The 19601-nt window shown below is 45.4% G+C and overlaps 2 protein-coding genes across 2 annotated transcripts; one reads left to right on the forward strand and one right to left on the reverse strand.

The window, feature by feature from the left end:
* Positions 1-2575: 2575 nt before the first annotated feature.
* LOC115399468 (charged multivesicular body protein 1b-like) lies at positions 2576-5771 on the reverse strand. Its single transcript, XM_030106869.1, has 6 exons — positions 5669-5771; positions 5311-5408; positions 4774-4920; positions 2892-2960; positions 2719-2826; positions 2576-2623 (listed from the first exon to the last, which is right to left on the reverse strand). Exons 1-6 carry the CDS (start codon positions 5682-5684, stop codon positions 2576-2578), a joined length of 486 nt encoding a protein of 161 aa, XP_029962729.1. The 5' UTR covers positions 5685-5771.
* Positions 5772-8009: 2238 nt separating this feature from the next.
* Positions 8010-15229, forward strand: tent5d (terminal nucleotidyltransferase 5D). Its single transcript, XM_030106857.1, has 4 exons — positions 8010-8513; positions 10767-11081; positions 11241-11568; positions 13999-15229. Exons 2-4 carry the CDS (start codon positions 10776-10778, stop codon positions 14583-14585), a joined length of 1221 nt encoding a protein of 406 aa, XP_029962717.1. The 5' UTR covers positions 8010-8513; positions 10767-10775; the 3' UTR covers positions 14586-15229.
* The last annotated feature ends 4372 nt before the right edge of the window (positions 15230-19601 follow it).

Consider the following 19601-nt stretch of genomic DNA (forward strand, 5'->3'; position numbering starts at 1 on the left):
GGAGGAAAATGGGCCATGACAGACCTTCCCAGCTTTAATCATGTTGAAAGAGAAGAGCTGGCCATTGGGAGTTTAAACTAGATTTAAAACAAGATGTATCGAATGGATTCTGAGGCGCTCGCTGCAAAGGGACGTGGAATTTTAATTTTGGATGATTTAACTGAGGGCAGAAATGACTGACAGCTGCTGGATCACCGAGGTCAGCGGCAAACACAGCGAGGAGGAGGAACATGAAAAAAAGCCGTGTGCGTGCTCGAACACACCGCAGACGTCTCACTCATCAAAGTATCTGGTAATAGGAAAAATAGAGACCTGTGTCAGTCTTGGGGCTCTGATGATGATTGTGGATGTGGTTAAGTGTGCGCTGATGATGATTAGGAGGGACACAAAAAGGGTCAGAGGTGGAGGGGTGTCACTCCAGTGTGTGTTCACGCAGAGATTTTCACGTGCGCGCTCGGATGGCACCTGTAATGGCTCCCAGCTGAGACGCCGCGCTCCTCCCACCTCCAGGACTGTGAACTCTGGACGTGTGGAATGAGCCGCTGGCATGCGGACGGCAGAAGGCCGCTTCCTCCGCAGGTGACACCTTTGACCTCTCATCTGTTCCCTGTTGAAGGAGAGAGAGAGAGAGCGAGAGCGAGAGAGAGAATGGGGAAATAGCCATGTATTTATATTGTCAACACAAATATAAAAACCACAGCATAAAATCACAAAAGCCAAAACACAAAAATAGACAAGTCACAACATGACACAATATCTTGAAATCCAGGCACAAAGAACCCACGACACAAAAGATCCTCTCTCTGTCAGGAACTTTTTAATCACTTGTGGAAGTGAACCGTCAGGTCCCAGAATGGTGGCAGCTACATTAATACAGGGGAAGTGCTCCGTCAGTAAAAACAGATAAAGTACATCTGCTACAACAAATCAGCCACAAGTGGAAGCAAAACCGAAACCAAGACTCTGCATCTTCACTCATGCTGCATAAACATTTACGTTAACAAGTTTCCATTAGCATTAATCAGTCGGTCAGTCAATACACAAATAAATAAATACATCAATATATAAATATAGAATTAAAATGGCTCTGCGTTTTATAAAGTGCATCATTTGCTCAGAATGAGGTAATGGCTGTTCGCAATACATTTCTTGAAAATTTGCAAAGAAAAAGTCATCATCAGTGAGCATCCAAATCAAACACAGCAGTCTGCCGGTTCCGAGCGGATAAACACGAACACAAAGGAGTTTAACGTGAGTGCAGAAGATGAAGGGACGCAGCTGGAAGCAGCACTGTAAACATCGGGAAACGAGCATCTCTTGTCTTTCTGTTGAGAGCACAGCAGAGGCCACGGAGCTTGCAGAGACGTTGCTTCTTCTTCTTCTTTTTTTTTTTTTACTTTTTATTGATCGCTCATTTCTTGCGTTCACTCTTTTCACTCCCTGTGCTTCCTTCCCTTGCTTCTCCGTCCTCCTTTCCCTCCGTGCAGCATTATGACACTTGGTCTCTCAGCCTGGACAGCCGCTGAGAAAGCTCGTCCTGAGGACACAGAAGCAGAGACGTCAGCGGAGGCAGCACGCAGCTCACATAGTGGCTGAAAAAAAAAACAAAAAACACAACATGAAACACCAAATTACTCAGACTGGAACACAATGTGAGGAGTAAAAGCGGAAAGCTGTGGGAGATCTCTTGCTTTTATATTAGGATTATTAAATATTGGATGTGAGAACGGTGGAAAATCCTTCCAGGATGAGTCACTTTCTCAAGTTTGATGTACTTGTCATGCTTTGCAGCTACTTTTCAGCTGTACCGAGGATGAGCCAGTCAAACGTCACATTAAATTCTATTAGAGTAGTGGAAATGTGGTAAGCACTCCGGCCTCACGGTGAGAAGATCTCCAGTTTCAGTGTGAGCCTCTGACGCCTCTCTGAACAGGTCTTTCTACATGCATGGGTTCATTCCAGTCTCTTCCCTAAATCTAAAGTTCATTTGTGATTTTAAAATTACCCATACGCATGAGTGTGTAAAGGATTGTCTGTCTCCCTGTGTGAAATGCACATTTAACATCTCTAGAATGCAAAATGTAGAAAAAGGCAAAGGGTGCAGAAGCCAGGGTTGTAGTGAAGGATCAATTCAACAAAGAATTATAAATGGCTGCAGATCACACATACAGTAAACAGAGCTTAGTTAGTCTGAGTGAACAACAGCCAGCGGAAACAATCCACAGCAGTTCTGAGCCAGTTAAAGGAACCACAGCCGAGTCCCAGGAGTGAACGTCTCACCTGCTCCGTCGACGCCACAGATGAAGCCAGAGAGGAAGTCTGGCCCGGAGGAAGCTCCAGGTTCAGATCCAACCTGAAAATAATGAGGAGGATAACACGGGAACAGTTTCATCACAGCTTCTGCAGGAGTTGAAAAGGATGGTGGTGACAATGCAGAATCCTGGCACCGCATAAGAACTCCCTGATCTTCAGGCTCCTTTTAGTTTACAGCCAATTAAAAATATGGTATTTTAAAAATATCACAATCACGATTATTCATGAGTGCGTTGTGTGCTGCCCTGAGTGTTTAGAGCTCTTACCCTGCTTCGTCAGCCATCTCATGGAGCAGACTGTCCACTTCACTCTGTGTACACAGACAACGGGAACATTTCAGTGATAAAAATGACCTGAAGAGTTATTACACAAGCCGCAGAATGAAGCGCAGCTCCACAGGCAGACCTGGGGAGTTGTCAGAGTGGTGGTGTTGCTCATCGTGTCCTCCATCTGAGCCGTCTGCACGTCAAGCGTCTCAAACTGGTTTTCAAACTTGTCCATCAGCGCGGAGATCTGTGCAGGAAGATCACTGCAGTGAGATATCTACACACATTTTATTAATGGTGTGATCCTCTTACCTTCTCCAGGTTCATGCTTTTCAGTGTGGCGTCCATGGACTTCACCACTCCCGACATAGATTTAGACACCTGCACAAAGACAACATGAAAGACAGCTTTTCTTACTTTTTCTTGCTATAATAATCCCTTAAAGCAGAAAGCAGTGAAATGGCTGGTCTAAGGCTCCTGTGTAGTACCCTCATATTTCCACTAGGTGTCACTTTAACATTTTTTTGCTTCAGCAGATGCTTCCATCCCAAGCAGTTCTGGGAAGAAGCTGTTTAAGGATTAATCTTGTCAAAACCGGCCTGCCATTAGTTAAACAAATGGGTTTATTATTAATACCAGCGTGTTAATGTTTTATGAGACTGCCAGCAACATACAGAGAGGTGCTAGGCAACACAACCTCCCTGTCCCCCTCAGTTTCTGCACGCTATTAAGGACTACTCCATGAAATGGTGCTTTTCCTGTAGCGAATGAGGATTAAAGCACTTTAAAAGAAGATGTCACCCTCAAAAGAGCGAGCAGCTAATGGCATAAAGTCTGAAGCACATCTAATGACATTACATAATTGGCGTCTTTTTGTTTGCATGTCTGCTCGCCTTTTCAGACGACTCTAAGTGGCTCTTCTTTGCAGCTCTTTACCGTCTGAAGTAAGATGCACTTTCCCGCACATGCACGCCAAAAGCTACATGCACTCCAAATTATATGTTAAGTATATCCACGTGTAAAATAAGACAGGATATTTATCATGGCAGGTGCTACATTTAAACTTTAGTTGGCACCAAAACAGATTTAATTTAGTTTTTGTGCAAAAGTTACTCAAAACACAACTCGTGCTGCCACTGAGAGGGCAAAAACTTTCTCTGGAAATGGATTTTTTCTTTACCATTTGTACATTACTGCAGGTTTCACTCCTTTACCCTAAGAATTCTCATGTAATAATTGGTATTATTCTCATAAAGCCAGAGTTAGCTCTTATTTGTGTCATTCACAACAAATCTGACTTGTCTGAGGCACTTAAGTCAATTTAAGAGCAGCTGGAGTCAATGCAGTGCTGTCGCTAAATGAATCAGCAGGCTACATTTTTACCATTAGAAAGAAATCACACAGAAAATGTATTTATAGATACAGCCTTAATGCCCTTTTACATGTTCTGTACCTGGCAGAACAAAGAAGGTGATGAACAACCTGTACCTCAATCTGTTCAGGAAAAAAATCCTTTATCTTGGGTTACTAACTACAGATTTTGTCACATGACTGGATCATTATCTGGTCACAGTTTGATAGCGGTATAACATATCTAAATCGTAATAACAACAGTTTGTCTATGCCAGTGTTAAAAAGTGTGAAATAAAATCGACTCTATTCTTTCCCTTGAAAAATAGACGGCAGAGAATTTGTGTGTTTAAACTCGGATCCACTCTCCCTGCATGTGAGCCTGTCATAGCAGCCAAAGTTCAGGGCTGAGAATCCCATCATCTACCTCCTGCTCCTCATCATTAAGGCAGACCTGGAAGCTCTGTGATGATCCTGTTTTCTGATTTCTCCAGTAAAGAATATTCACATGGTGGAGACAAAGGCCTGCATGTCAGACTTAATGGTTTGGAGTACAGGGGTCCCACTGGGAACAGCCCCGGCTTCTTCTCTCTTCACAGAGGAAACAGACATGCTAATGATCATGAACATGATCAGGTTGCTCCATGGACAACCTGGTGGCTCTAGGTGAGGAGGGAATAATGTCCAAGCTGTGTGCTAAACAGTGATTCTCATCATGATGAAACTGAGGAGCTCCTTCAGTAATGTTCTCTTTGCTCCAAATTATGCTAAGATAGCAAAAATAAAGAGTATCTTATCTTATTTCACCTGCTGAGCGAGACAGTGAAAACATGTCGTCCCTGACCTGGTTCATAGTGACGGCAGTCTGCACCCTGGACGCCACGGCATCCACACGGGCGCTCATCCTCAGGAAGTTAACAGACTGGTGCTTCTGACGGATGGCGTTCTCTGCGTGGATCCTGGCTGCCTCCATGTTACCCTTCTGGATAGCCTGAGAATCACAGGAACAGCAATGAACTGTGATTATGGCTTCAATCTTCAAAACAGGGTTTTTTTTTTTGTAAGTGTGAGGTGGACATTCCCAAGAGGCTCTAACAAAACAAGAAATCTACAGGTCAGGGGGGATTACCTTCTAATTCTTCTATGCTTAATATTTCAGCTGCTCCCTCTACAAGGGGTAGCTACAGTTTTTACACCACGTGAGAGGGAATCATGTGGTAAATAAATATGTTGCTGGTCATTCAAACAGAAATCCATCATCCAGAAGCAATGAAAAGCCTGCGGACTACAGGAGCCTTGTGGGAATGTAGTTCAATTTCCACTGGAGGAGGGGCTTCTACGTCTGAACTAATAAAGTGTTGATTTAATTTAAGAAGCCAACCTGCTTGACTTTGCCTTTCTCTGCTTTCTCCTCTTTGTCACATTTCTTGGAGTTGCGCTGAAGCTCCTTGGCTGCAAACTTCAGGTTGAACAGATGCTCTGTCGAGCTGGTCAAGGAATTTAAATTTTAATTCACCCAACAAGCATATATTAAGGGACCCTTTAGACATATAGCTAATTGGAGCGATGTGGGTGCAGTCCAGGTGGTTTAACAAACAGAAACCACTGAGACATAAAGTATTTATCTCTGAATAAACGTGCAGGAGTCATTTGCATCATGGACGTTAGCTAGATTTTATCCAATATCCGGGCAGCTGCTGCAAAGCCAATGTATCTGTGGAGCACACAGGAAAGGATACTCTCCATTTTCGACATGACGAAGCCTTTTTTTTTTAGCAAAAATATTCAGTAAGATAATAAAGAGACAGAAAACGGCGTTCCACAAACCGCTTTCTCTCCAAGAAATGTTTGTTTTGGTGGCTGAAGGCGCTGCTTTCCGCCGCTGCGAGATGTTTACATCGGATGCACTTCCGCGTTTGTCTGGCTTAGGCGAAAATAAAAGGCATCTGTCTCTTTTTCAATTCATGTGCTCGTTATAACAATACATATGTATGTGTGTGTTATCTTATAATGATTTATTAGACATCAGCAGATAAATTAGTCTTTATTCTATTTGTTTTCTTCATCTATGTTCGATAGCAGTCTGATTAACCATTCCGTGTGAACCATCTTGGTTTTCACTGGCTCTTTGATTACAATCTCAGGCCACCTTTCACCGCCGTCATCACGCACGGTCACGATTTATCCCGGCGTGCCCGCGCCTTCTACGTCACCACCGTTGAAGAAGTGGACAGGCGCGCGTGTCCACATCAGACAACTTCCATCCGGGCTATAAATAGTTTGTACCCGGCGTTTGGTGGGCTGTGGTGCGCCTCCAGTGACGTCATGTGTGTGTTGTTGTTTTTCTCTGTGTGCATTGTGTGCGTGAGGGAGTAAATTGACCTTTTCCACAAAGCCACTCTGGGTTTGCTTTTAACGCGTTCATTCATGTGCCCCCCCCCACCCCCCCACCCCGTGCACTTTTGTTTGTTGTGTTGTTGTGATGCTTTAACCAGTTGTGTAACATCTGTATGCAGCTCAGTGAAGAGGGGGTGCAGGTCCAGACAGGGACACTCAGTGTGGGGGCGTTTTGTTTGTTTGTTTGTTTGTTTGTTTGTTGCTGAGGGGGCTGGTGGCTGCAGGGAAGGTGGAACCGAAATTGCTGCATGAAAAAGAAGGGATAAAAGGATCATCGGCTGTCCAGAGAGAAGAAAGGTTCCAGTGTGTGCGTGCAGCGGCCATCCGTGGGTTGGTGGAAGGGGGGATTAACGGATGGGTCAGGGGGGGAGCAGCATGGATGACTCATACTGTATCTGCTGACACTTAACATGAACACAGCATTAGACATAATTATGAGAATAAAGTGCATGGAGAAAAATGTGCCCCTAAACACTCCTCATCGACTTCTATATAAGTAAGGTATAATGAGGCATATTATAGAAAATTACCTTATGACATATTATGCATGTATAATATAATGATTGGCTTTTGTCCTTGCTTTTCAACTTTGAGAACATATAAGAAGCCCCATATTTTATATAGCAAACCCAATGTCACAGTTGGTACATTTGACATTACACATCCTGCCTCCTGATTGTTTGCTCCTATAAGTCCAGATGTAAACTTTCACCAACAGTCACCAGGTTTTAAGCCATTGTACTGTCCAAAGCAAAGAATAACAACAATAAACAACTGTTTGGATGAATTGTATTCACGATGGGAATGTCCCATCAACTAAAGACAAAAGAATCCATGAACGTGGCACCATTTAGCTGGATACATGTGCAGCCTTCATCTCAGAACAGATGCAGTTGAAACAGTTAGACAAAGGCGATGCATTTTTATGTTGTTCATTGCCTTTGCTCATTGTGACATTGTAGGAAAAGAAATGCATGGTAACCATAGTAATGTCCAGAACTTTTCTGTCAGAAAACCACAAGTTAAAGATATCCTTGTGTTTGTGTGAATGAGTTTGAGTCTTTTTTTTTTTTCCACGACCATGACTCTTCTGTGTGCTGCTTGCACTGTGCAGTTTGCTAATGAGTGAAAGGAAGACACCATATCAAAATGTTCACAGTTCCATCATCTGGTGTCTGGTGAACAGTTGGCTCTGCATAAGGACTGACATGATGAAGTGTTGAAGCCTGTCCTGAACTGAATCAGCATAAGTCAAGGAAGCAGTGTGACACTTAGGAAAAGCTTTTCATTTTCATTTGATCAACAGTAAACTGTGTGTAGGTGGTTGGGGGTTGTAAGGTTTTGTTGTCCCATAGCTATATTCTTTCATGCTGGTTGTCAGGGTGAAGGCGACACTTTGCTTGCGTGGAGAAGGAGGAAGCTGCTAATTTGCATTTAAGGAAAGATGTACAGTACTCAAATGAGTCAACCTGAAGAGAGTCGGTTATATGGGTGTGAGCTGATGCTGTAAAGGTTAATCCTTTGTTGTATTGTCAGAAGACATGGCACTAACCTTTTATGAGAACCTATTGCAATGACTTCTTACCAAAAAAAAAAGAAAAAAAGAAAAACCTCATATGTCACCTTTAAGTTTGCGTGACGCAGCTGAAGTTGAGCTCCCACTCAGACTCACCGGAGCAGGAGCACAGAGTGCAGTCAGGTGATGGTAACCCTCCTCGTATCTCATTATTCGCTCGTTTTAAACTTTTTATCCCCCCTCTGTTAAACACTTGTTAACGCCCTATTTTCTCCGTCGTAAGCAGGGAGCGCTTGTACACACATGTAGTCGCACGCATGCACGAGCACACACACTCCCCAGTCATAAGTGAATGACGGCAGGTCGCCATGGAAACTGCGTTACGCTCCGGGCGGCCGGAGAAGAAAACAGGAGCGCGAGGACTCGTTCCATTCTTCATTTCAGCACCACGCGCCTCCCGGACAGCGCCCGAATGAACTCGCGCACAGGCTCGAGCATCGCACGCCTGACCGGGGAGGGAGCCGCCGCAGCAGCACCGACACTGACCGGGGAGGAGACACAGAACCCCGCGTACAGCCAACCGTCCGGACCCGAGGCTCAGTGGACACCCGAGGTTTGATTCCGCAGAGGAGACCGGAGCCCAGACGCTCCCCCGCGCGCCACAGCAACAGGTAGGAGAGCCCCCGGTGTGAAGTTCCTGCTTTCATGCTTTTGACTGTGGTGAGTTTCCTTCACCTGGATTCTCAGGTGTATTTGACCAGACTGAACTCTGAAGGTGTTTTTCTGTGAGTATGAATTAATATAAAAATGATAAATAATAAAATCTAACAGTTAACTGATGCTCCATTGTTTTTAATCTGATTTCACTTGTCCTAAATATAGATTTAAAAAACTTAAGAAGTCGCTTTTGAAATGGTTCAATCAAATTCATTCAAACACAAAAAAATCCTCAGTAGAGTTATTTATTACCACACTGGTGTGCCCTCTATTAAAGTGTTCATATATGCATAGTTGTTGAATATAACAATATAGGGAATAATAGAATAAATATTCTCACAAGGAAAATGAATAATTGAAAAACTGAGTCAGTAACACAAAGAGCTGCTCAGGCAGAATTGTTTGTTCTCCTCTGTGCCACTTTGAAGATTGCAGAGCAGAGGCAGCAAGTTTACAGAGTGTTATTGTTATTGTTTGCTTCGGATGTAGACCGGTGAAAGTGAGAGCCGCAGATCTGCTGGGTTTTTAGTGGCCATAGATTATGTGCGAGCTGAGCCGATACGCCTGGATGAGTCACTCAGGCTGCAAGTTTGCAGAAGAGTGCGAAAGGGGAGGGGTGGAATACAGGGGCCAGCTGGAAAACAATCCCGCAGTCTCTCTCTGTCTCTCTCTCTCCCTCGTCGACACATTGTTTTGTTGTGCATCTGGTCAGTGTCAACATCTGGGACTGTGTTTGTCACATCTGGATGAGTGATTCCTTTCTGCATCTTGGAGTTTACCTTACTAAAGTGTAGCACAGGCAAATCTGCAGCAGGCTGTGCTCTCAGACTCAACTCTGGTAAGCATGCTCATGCTTTCGGAGTGCATGCTCAAAGTGGGGGGTCTGGTCGGGTTAGGTATGCTGTGGAGTAAAGTGCTTCTTCACTGTTGGTTGAAATGCATGCAGCATGGATTAGAGCAGTTCTAAACACTCCCTCCTAAGAGCTTGTTTGTGGTTGTTTCTGACTTCAGCCCATCTGATGTGGGGCTGAATGACACCAGAAAACACCCCATTACTGCTCATTAGTATCCCAGCGTTTTGCCTGCTAGTATTGGCAAATCATAGCAATCAGCAGCATTCAGCCGTAGCACCGAGTGACAGCTATTGATTAAAGCAAACAATAGATCATAATGGGTTGCTATGAACCACAGTTGCACACTCAAATACGAGCACTCACTCCCGAAAAACACTTTGTCAGACGCCCACAGTCACACACTCAATCACATTACAGAGACTTCCCTGACTTACTTGGTTAGACAAATGTTATGTGGCTTATTGAAGAGTAATTCCAGTTTGTACAGACTGATTGAGGGAGCGTGAATGCAGTCACAACCAGGAGCGTTACACATGCGAAAAGCCAAACAGATATAAATAATTGGCCGATATTAAAATCCACTTTGTTCCTGTTTGCGCTGCAATTTGAGGAGGTGTTACATAAAAGTTTGAAAGTGTGAAAGGGTTGTTGTTTGTAAGTGTACACACATCATGTGCCACACACGCAGACACAAAAACAGATGTGTGTCTTTAATTAGTGACGTTGGTGTGATTAATGCAGTCTGCTGGTGATGACTCATTCAGCTTAACCCTTGCACCTCTGGTGAAAACAATCAATAAACAAAGGTTTTGTCACTGTTTACATGCATTAATATTATCATTACTAGCAATGATAAATTAATATTATTATTGTGATTATTGTTATTGTAAAATTAAGATTTTTTTGTCCTCTGAAATGCCTTTAAAAAACCGAGCCAGCGTCTGGGGCTCTGTGCAGTGTGATTGTGGTGTAGGTCATGAATAGTTTATACTATATTATGTTTCAAACTTAACTTCTAACTCCAATTAAACACTTCCTAATAATTTGAGCACAGGGAGAATATTTATGCAGAGCACATTGATGTGGTGTGGTCCATGTGTCAGCTTGTCAACACAGCAGTTACATTAGCATTGTGGAAAAGCTGTCAGCCAAGCTGTGACTTGCAGACTGGCAGGGAGTGTGCATAGGAGTGTGACTGTATGCTGCGAACTCTGTGTGTGTGTGTGTGTGTGTGTGTGTGTGTGTGTGTGTGTGTGTGTGTGTGTAAGGGATAGATAGAGAGTTAAACACATAGCTGGTTTTGTAGGGCAGCAATAATAAACTCTGAGTGTCGTTCTCCTTCCCTCCCTGCAGGGCAACAGTATGTCTGAGAGAAAATCCAGTCAACGGTTTCACAGCCTGAACACAGAGCAGGTGGAGGTCCTCCATCAGGTGCTTTCCGAGGTGGTTCCCATCCACGGCCGTGGGAACTTTCCCACGCTGGAGCTGCGTCCCCGTGACATTATCATCGCTGTGCGGGCGAGACTGCAGAGGCAAGGGATCACGGTTCGAGATGTGCGTCTGAACGGCTCCACAGCCAGTCACGTTCTCGTCCGAGACAACGGGACGAGCTACAAGGACCTGGACATCATCTTTGGAGTGGAGTTACCCAGTCAGGAGGAATTCCAGGTATGCAGTTTTTAATTGGAAAGACTAATTTTATTGATAGTAGCACGATTGCAATCCTAACCATATTACAGTCGTCACTTCAGTAGCACGGGAAAAAATGACTTTCTGATTCTACTCATTATGTGCAGCAGTCATGATGCTGGCCTATTGTCCTCCCAGGTGATCAAAGAGTCGGTGCTCAGCTGCCTGCTGGACTGTCTGCCTGCTGGCGTCAATAGGGAGCGGATCAGCAGCGCCACAATGAAGGAGGCCTACGTCCAGAAAATGGTCAAAGTCTTCAATGAGCATGACCGCTGGAGCCTCATCTCCCTCTCAAACAACAGCGGAAAAAACCTGGAGCTCAAATTTGTGAGTGTGCTGAGGCGACAGTTTGAGTTCAGTGTGGACTCCTTCCAGATCATTCTGGATCGTCTCTTAGAGTCCTACATGCAGCAGGACACACGGCACAAAATGAACACTGCTGAGCAGAAGGAGGAGACCTCAAAGAGTCAGAACGCTGCAAAAGAAACAGAGAAGTCCAGTCCAGCTGGAGACATAGCCAGTGACCACGGGGCTCACTCCAGCCGGACACAACAAAGAGATGAGGTCCATGAAAAAGAGTCTCAGACAGAATTCTCACAACAAAGTGAGCACTCACATCAGACAAAACACTCCACGCTGGAGAAAAACAACAAAGAAGAACCACCTGCAGAGATGAAGGAAGTGTCAGAGCACAGCGAAAACTCAAACGAGACAGACCAGATATGTCTAAACCTTATCTCAAAGATGAAATCTGAACCACTAGCTCAGACTGAACTGAGGCATGAGCCAGAGCTCTTGGACGAAAATAAGTGTTCAGCAAAACAGTCAGAGCAAATGAAGCCCAGTGATAGCCAACAACCAGCACATTCGAAACACAAGCAAATCTCTATTGAGAAAGAACTGGCTGACCATACAACCCCCCCCAATGAACAGAAAGATCTCACAGAGCAGATGGGACAAGTCACCGAGCCAGAAACCTCAAACAAATCCCAGGGAGAGTGCCTAAACCTGGCAGAAGATTCATGCAGTACAGAACAATCCGATGAAACAAACCCATCTCTGTGTTTAGGAGAGGAACAGAGAAGCAACGAGGAAGATGAAATTCAACATGTGTCAGCTCCAGAAACGAGCTCTTCTGCACCAGCAGCGGCAGAGTCGCAGTCAGGTGAAGCTGAATCGGAGACTCGTGAGGAAATTAAAGAATCAATTACATCTGACACAGACACAAATGAAAACACACAAGAGGTTTCAGAACTGGAAACAAAACATGCGGATGATACCCCAGGCATCGATTGTTCTTGCTCCACCTCTTCCTCACTTGCTCTTAGCAACACACAGAACACACCGGAGATTCACAGCACACAGCATACAGATAACTCAGAAAATATACCAAACACATTTGACGCTGTCAGCCCTCCAAATACTCAGGATATTTTACCCGCACCACCCAGCCTTGTTTCTGACAAAAAGACCTCGTCTTCGCCCTCTTGCAAGGCCTCAGACAGACTGTCCCATATGGTGGTGCTCAAACACTCCTCTCCCAAGCCCCCGCGGAGGATGTGCAAGAAGGTTGTGAAGAGCAGAAGTGGAAACCCCAGTCCAGTCTCTGAAAGTGAGCTCAACCCCTGTCTGGATGCAAATCCTTCTGCCAGCCCTGAGTCTGAGTTAGCCTTTGATCCAAAGGCAGTGGCTGCCAGTTCACATCCTGTAACTACACCGACAAACAGTCTCTCAATTAAAACACATTCTGGGCTTGAACGCAGTCCTTCGGATACCCTTCCCTTAAACCTTGACTTTACCTCAACTCCCGATCCAGCTCCAGATATAACCTCCACCCCCGTTGATGAAATATCTACTTTACCTCAAGAGCCAGCATCTTCTCAGCTAACCACAGAAGGGCCGTGTGAAATGAGTGTCCAGAGCCTGAACGATGTACCCAACACAGATGTGTTTGTTGATGAGGAAAGTCAATCCTCCCCAAGAGAACCTGCCTCTGGACCCAAACCATCCGAGCCTCTTGACTCAGGGGACCCACTGGTTTCACACGTTGACTCACCCAGCTCAGACACTCCTGAACCTGCACATACCTCAGTAGCTGAGCTCAGCAATGAAACTGAAAACACAACAGACCAACAGACCAAAAAAACAAACAGCACTCCACAAGAGACCGAACTTGGCTCACCCTGCTCTTCCCAGTGTGTCACGCCTCCTGTGTCCTGTCTGACGCCTCCTATACTCAGTCTCTCCCCTCCATGCTTTACTCCTTCACCCCAAAGCCTCAGCCCACCCCCATGTTTAACCCCTCCATCTCACTGTCTTTCATCGCCACTGTTGAACACCATCAGCCCGACAACCAGTTTCAGCTCTCCACCCCTGAGTTTCAGCCCTACCTCGTCCTGCCTCAGTTCACCTCCTTACCTCACCCCTCCGATGCTCAGCCTGAGCCCGCCTCCTCTCTGTCTTACCCCACCTTCCCCCTGCCTCAGTCCGCCCCTCCTCTGCCTCACTCCCCCAGTGGAGTCAGAGGACCTTGTACCTCAGGTATCTTCAGACATGGAGCCTTTGATATTGAACACAGACAGCGATGTACAGATTAAAGAGTCCTCTGCGCAGACAGCAGTTTCTCTCTTACAGTTAGAGGATGAAAAGGAACATGATTATATCTCATCGCTGCCTCAGGTTGCTGAGCCTGTCTCTTTTCCAATCACGATCCCAAGCTCCACCTCACATGTGCTGCCCCACTCTGAGTCTGGGGACTCAGGGGAATCTGCCCCTCCAAAAGTTGTTGAAGCATCCAACTCTGTGCCTGAGAACAAAGAGGCCCCTGGGGTAATCTCAGACCTGTCTGGGAAGTGTGACACTCTTCAGGCATCTGACTCAGTTCCTGATGTTGAAGTTCTGGCAGAAAGCATGTACGGTGATTTTGAGGCAGCTATGGACCACCTGCGCTATCGCCTGATTGCTACCAGGAACCCTGAGGAGATTCGAGGCGGTGGCTTGTTGAAATACAGCAACCTCTTGGTCAGAGACTACAGGCCAGCCAGCGAAACTCAGATAAAAACACTAGAACGTTACATGTGTTCTCGATTTTTCATAGATTTTCCTGATGTGCAGGAGCAGCAGAGGAAGATCCTGTCCTACTTGAAGAACCATTTTATCGGCGAGGAAAGAAGCAAGTACCAGTACCTGATGACCCTGCGCCGTGTGGTCGATGACAGCACGGTGTGTCTGATGGGGCACGAGAGGCGCCAAACACTGAACATGATCACGGTGTTGGCACTGAAGGTTCTGGGAGAGCAGAACATCATACCCAACACAGACCATGTGACGTGCTTCTACCAGCCTGCCCCGTACCTTGCCGAGCACAGTGCCCCCTACCTAGCAGAACCCAGCTATTGCAGCTATTATATACCCCAAGGGGGCTCCACTCTGCTCTACCAACCTTACCCCTTACACTTGCACCCACAGACTGGACTAGTCTAAAGCAAGCGCGAGTTATGTACTCACAGAAAACACCCACTTAGAGCAAGGATTTGGTGCTCACCATAAAAAAGGAGAAGGGGAATGGAAATATAATCCAGGGATAAACTGTTTGGTCTATAATAGACCCGTGTGGATGGGATTGAGTGGGTTTTTACGGTTAACTCCCCGAGAACTCTGTAAGGGTCTAACATGATTATATGTAATTATCTGGGCTTTGTGAGAAAATAATAATCTTCCGATATTGTTGAAATTCCTGAAAATGCTGTATGCACTGCATGAGTCATAGGCCTTTGGTCTCCCTGGGAAACCGACTGTGCTATTGACATTCACACACACACACACACACACACACACACACACACACACACACACACACACACACACACACACACACACACACACACACACACACACACTCTTCCAGGTTCCTAAATTCTTGTACACAGTTTTCATGTTCTTACTGTGTTGTTCTTAATGGGTTTGTTCAGAATGTGGACCTTGCCTGTGGTTGATATTGTGCATGGATAAATTAGGACTGTTCTCTCACTGCCAAATACTGTGTGATTACTATGCTTCTTAAACAGTTCAATGTATCTGTGTTGTTTCTTTACTGAAGGGCGTGTATTCAAAAAAAAAAGGCAAGGTTAGTGATGTGTACAGTATATTCATCAAAACACACGCATGCAAAACACATATACACACATACGAGTGAGTACGCGCGAGTATGCGTGTGATACTGTACGCACACAAAAGTTAAACAATGCATGTGTAGCTAAAATAGATCGTGTCCTTAAGTCAAAGCAAAGGCTTTTAATTTATTAAAAATTGATCTATTTTTGCAAGACTTTCCAAGAGAATACTCAGTGGTAAATAGACTGGTTAGTTCCTACAAACAATGCCAACTACAATGCCTTTGGAATAGACTGTACAGAGTATTGGTTACGGTATCTTGTGTGTAAATACACTGCATTGTTTTCAGGTAAATTGTGTTAAGATGTACTGCTTGATTCCTTTCCCTCGTGGAGTCCTTTCTGTAATCATGTGAAGTATCGTATTATCTAGTGTTGATTTAATGCTAAAGTTTACTTCATGGTGGTCAGGTTTCAACCATCTTTGGGTCATCTCCCGACAAGGCAGAGGACGATCTGTCTCAACCGAAGGGATCACATTCAAAATCACATGACTCCTCTCGTCGTGAATCAGCTTCCTCCGAGTCACGCTGGAACCAACATGAAAAGAGTTCTGATCCACCTCAAACCCTGTTTTAACCTACGTTTAAAGCCGCCGTGCAACAGCATCTATGACCAAAGATGGTTCTGGAGGGAAATCAAGTGCCTAAATGTGAGACATCATTGGCATGTCTTTATCTCACTGCACTGGGGTGTTTAATGGGGTGGGCCTGGGGCTGGGTTGGGTTGTGTGTTCAGTTGTTGACCCCTGTTATTGCTGCCCATTTTGATGTCTTCTTTAATGTAGTCCTTTGTTGTAGTTTATTCATGTACGTTTTGATAAAATAAAGAGGAAGCTCAACAAACGTACAAGTGTGACAGAGGCTGATTTTCTCCGTTCGTGGCGGATAAACCTTGACTATAAAAAGAAAAGAATTCCAGTAGGTTATCAGTTGTTCCATTCACCCCTCCTTCCCGCATTCCTCCCCCCCAAAAAAATTACATGCTGTACAGCTTACGTATCTTTGCTGTGATTGCACCCTGCGATGATCCACTTAAGCATGACCGCCATATCATGATGGCGCCCAGGAGAGCGGGCCAAAACTGTGAAATTCGGTCTGTGTGAGGCCTCTTATCGCAAATCACCTGTCCTTCAGATGTGTTTGGACCCAGATGACGCACGGGCTACGCAACGCAGCAGGCTCAACGACGTGTAAATGTGAGGAGAATATGGTTGGGGAGGTGTGAGGCTGAAGGGGGGGAGAAGGGAGAACGAGGGGAGCAGAGCACATGCGTGTGTGTGCGTGTGTGTGTGTGTGTGTGTGTGTGTGTGTGTTTCAGATGGGAATACACGTGCAGCAACGGCATCAGGTGGTCCCTTTCTTCTCCAAGTAATTGAGGAGAACCGCGGTGTAATGAAACAATAGGGCTCCATCCTTACTCCCTCATTGCCTCCATTCTCACTCCCACTTCACACCGCTGATCAGGTCAGGGGCACGGAGAGCGATGCGGTCTCTTTCCATGCGGAGGAGGTGCGCATTGCCATGCTCACACACACAATCTATTTACACACTGTATGGGCTTGCGCTGATGTGCACTTGCATGCATGCACGCGCCTCTGGGAAAGAAAGAGAGCATGTGATCTAATAGGGTATGTATCAGTGTCTCACAGACCTCTAAGCCACTCTTGTCCATTCGGGGTTTCCATAGAGACACAGACAGGGAGCACTGTGGGCGCAGGGAGCATGACGGAAGACAGGGAAGACCCACACACCGAATGAGGGGGCCGTGCGAGAGAGAGAGAGTGAGAGAAGGATGAAAATAAGCAAAAAAGAGATGGAGAGACAAGAAAAAGGTGTGGGTGCAATAAAGAGAGAGAGAGAGAGAGAGAGAGAGACCGGACAGGGAGATGGATGAATGAGAAAATAGAGCTGAGGAGGAGACAGAAAGCGGAGGACAGAGGAGAAGTGCGTGAGCTGGAAGGTGCGTGGGGGGAGGGGAGGGTGGAGGTAAGGTTATGGTTGGAGCCAGGAGAGAGGAGCGGGAGCAGGGGAGCTGATGGGGAGAGCGTGGGAGGTTGTCAGGGCCTTCAGTCACAAGGGAGTCACTGTGAGGTGGCTGCAGTGACGGCAGCAGTGATGTCAGAGCACAGCACACACACACACACACACACACACACACACACACACACACACACACACACACACACACACACACACACACACAGCTGCGTGCACATCAATTTTCCTAATGGCCTGCCCACCCGTCCACCCTCAACAAACATTTTCAAACTCACTGAGACAAAAAGAGAACATCACCCACACATCTGCTTTCCTCTCTGATACACCATTTGACTCAGAATGATAAATTCATTTTATAATCACACAGGTCTGACTGATTCTTTTTTTTTTTTTAGAAGTCTTTTTTAGGTTTCTCATCTGTTTATATCCCAGGTCTGAAATAGACAGAAGGATGAAACATGTGGAATTGGGAATATTCTAAGACTTTTATTTTTGCCCGGCTCGTATCCCACAAATTAATTTCTCAGTACCCTCAAAGTCTCAGGTGGTATTTGTGTTTGCTAAGGATCATTAAAATGGAAGAACAAACATTACAGGAATCTGTTACAATAAAGCACTTAGTGGCATGTAAGTGTCACCGGGAGGAGAAATCTCAGTCATTGAGAGGCTTTTATGTTCCTCTGCAGACCGACTGTCTGTCACTGATACGCACCAGGCAATGAAACTGATGCGTAGTATTCACCATTCATAATTTTTTCTTCATTCAAACTCCCCCCCTCCACAGCTTCTACTACCCACTTCTTCTACCCTTCCCCGCCGCCGCCCCCCACCCACCCACTGTGTGCCTCCCACCCACCTGCTCCCTTGACTGCTATGACTCAGTTCTCTTCCAGCTGAGGATATATGAGGATAAAAACCTTGATGAAACAGCCAAGAAAAGCATTTTACTTAAAGAAATAGAGTAATTGGCAAGGCAGGCGGCAGCTGCCTCCTCACTGTGGATGCCACCCACCGCACCCGATTCTCCCTCATTTCAAGTACACGAGCACAAACACACACACGGCACACACAGCACACACACAGCACGCCACCCCCACACCAAAATGTGTGCAGTCTTACTTTATCTGCTAATTCATGCTTAAAAGCAAAAATTGGGAAGGCAGTTTGGAGCGTTTCAAAAATAGTTTTCCATTTCTCTAGATAGAAGTCTGTGTCGTCACGACTCTGTGACATGGATGGATGATTTCTTAAAGGCAGACTTGCCAAATACACGCCTGGCACTGGGTGGGGGGGGGGTCTGAATCAGAAAACCTTGAGGAGTCAGATCACCGTCGATCACTTTACCGTGTGCCTCACTGTCCACCGTCAATCCATCTGTGCTGTTTTCATGCTCAAAGTGTTTTCATGCTCAAAGCTTCACTTTAACTCCTCTTACATCAGTCCAAATTATGCAATCATGCAAAACATGGCGGGGGACAATTATGCTTCCTGAATGATGTCTGAGCGTCCTGCCAGGCTGCTCATCTCCTCAAATCTATTCTGGAACCTGTGGGTCACCAAGACCTGACTTTAATTATGCAAATGACATGCAGCATGATGGATCATAATGTTAGCCATGTGAGAAAGACGCACGCTTACATAACATGTGATCAATCAGGCAAACAGGAGGGGAGATTTACAACAGAGGGAGAAATACATGTTGCTGAGACTGACTGCGCAGCTGTATCAGCAGCTGGCTGCAGCCACTTTACCAATTATTTAAGTTGACACAGCAGCCCATGTGCCACTGTGTGTTTGGTGAGATGTGGTTACTGCTTCACAGGCCCTGGTTCACAGTGGCTTATCTCACTGACAGAAGATTCCCAGTGATTCGCTGAACATTTCCATCATTTACACTCCCTCTCGTGGTGTCCCTCAAGGGTCCATCCTTGAGCCACTTCTCTGTGTCCCGCATTTGCTCCAGCTAAGGTCGGTCATGTAAAAGCATGAGGTGTCTTTCCACTTTCATACAGATGATGTTTGTTGCATTTTACTGTGTCATACTTTATCCTTTACCAGCTTTACTAATTCTACAAATGTTTGATCGTATTTCAAACTTTTGGAATAAATCAACACATATCCAAAAAATTATACGGTTTCACAGGATTATGGACAATTTAAGAATATTTGAACTGGAGTAACTGGAGGAATCTCATGCATGCACAGAAAAAAAAACATACAAACTCCAGGTTGAAGCTACAATTAGGGAAGTGTGCAACCACGAAAGCAATTGAAATATCAATCCAAATGAGTCTAAATGTGTGTATTACTGACTATAGTTCAAGGTG

Source organism: Salarias fasciatus, chromosome 2, assembly GCF_902148845.1.
Source record: "Salarias fasciatus chromosome 2, fSalaFa1.1, whole genome shotgun sequence".
Taxonomy (NCBI): Eukaryota; Metazoa; Chordata; class Actinopteri; order Blenniiformes; family Blenniidae; genus Salarias; species Salarias fasciatus.

Coding starts and splice junctions, on each gene's coding strand:
- LOC115399468 (XM_030106869.1), bottom strand. Junction 2,961..4,773: donor CTGCCGTCACTATGAACCAG/GTCAGGGACGAC, acceptor GTCTTTGTGCAG/GTGTCTAAATCTATGTCGGG. Junction 2,827..2,891: donor AAAGCATGAACCTGGAGAAG/GTAAGAGGATCA, acceptor CTTCCTGCACAG/ATCTCCGCGCTGATGGACAA.
- tent5d (XM_030106857.1), top strand. CDS start 10,776: ATGTCTGAGAGAAAATCCAGTCAACGGTTTCACAGCCTGAACACAGAG. Junction 11,082..11,240: donor CCAGTCAGGAGGAATTCCAG/GTATGCAGTTTT, acceptor TTGTCCTCCCAG/GTGATCAAAGAGTCGGTGCT. Junction 11,569..13,998: donor GAAGGAGGAGACCTCAAAGA/GTCAGAACGCTG, acceptor CTGATGTTGAAG/TTCTGGCAGAAAGCATGTAC.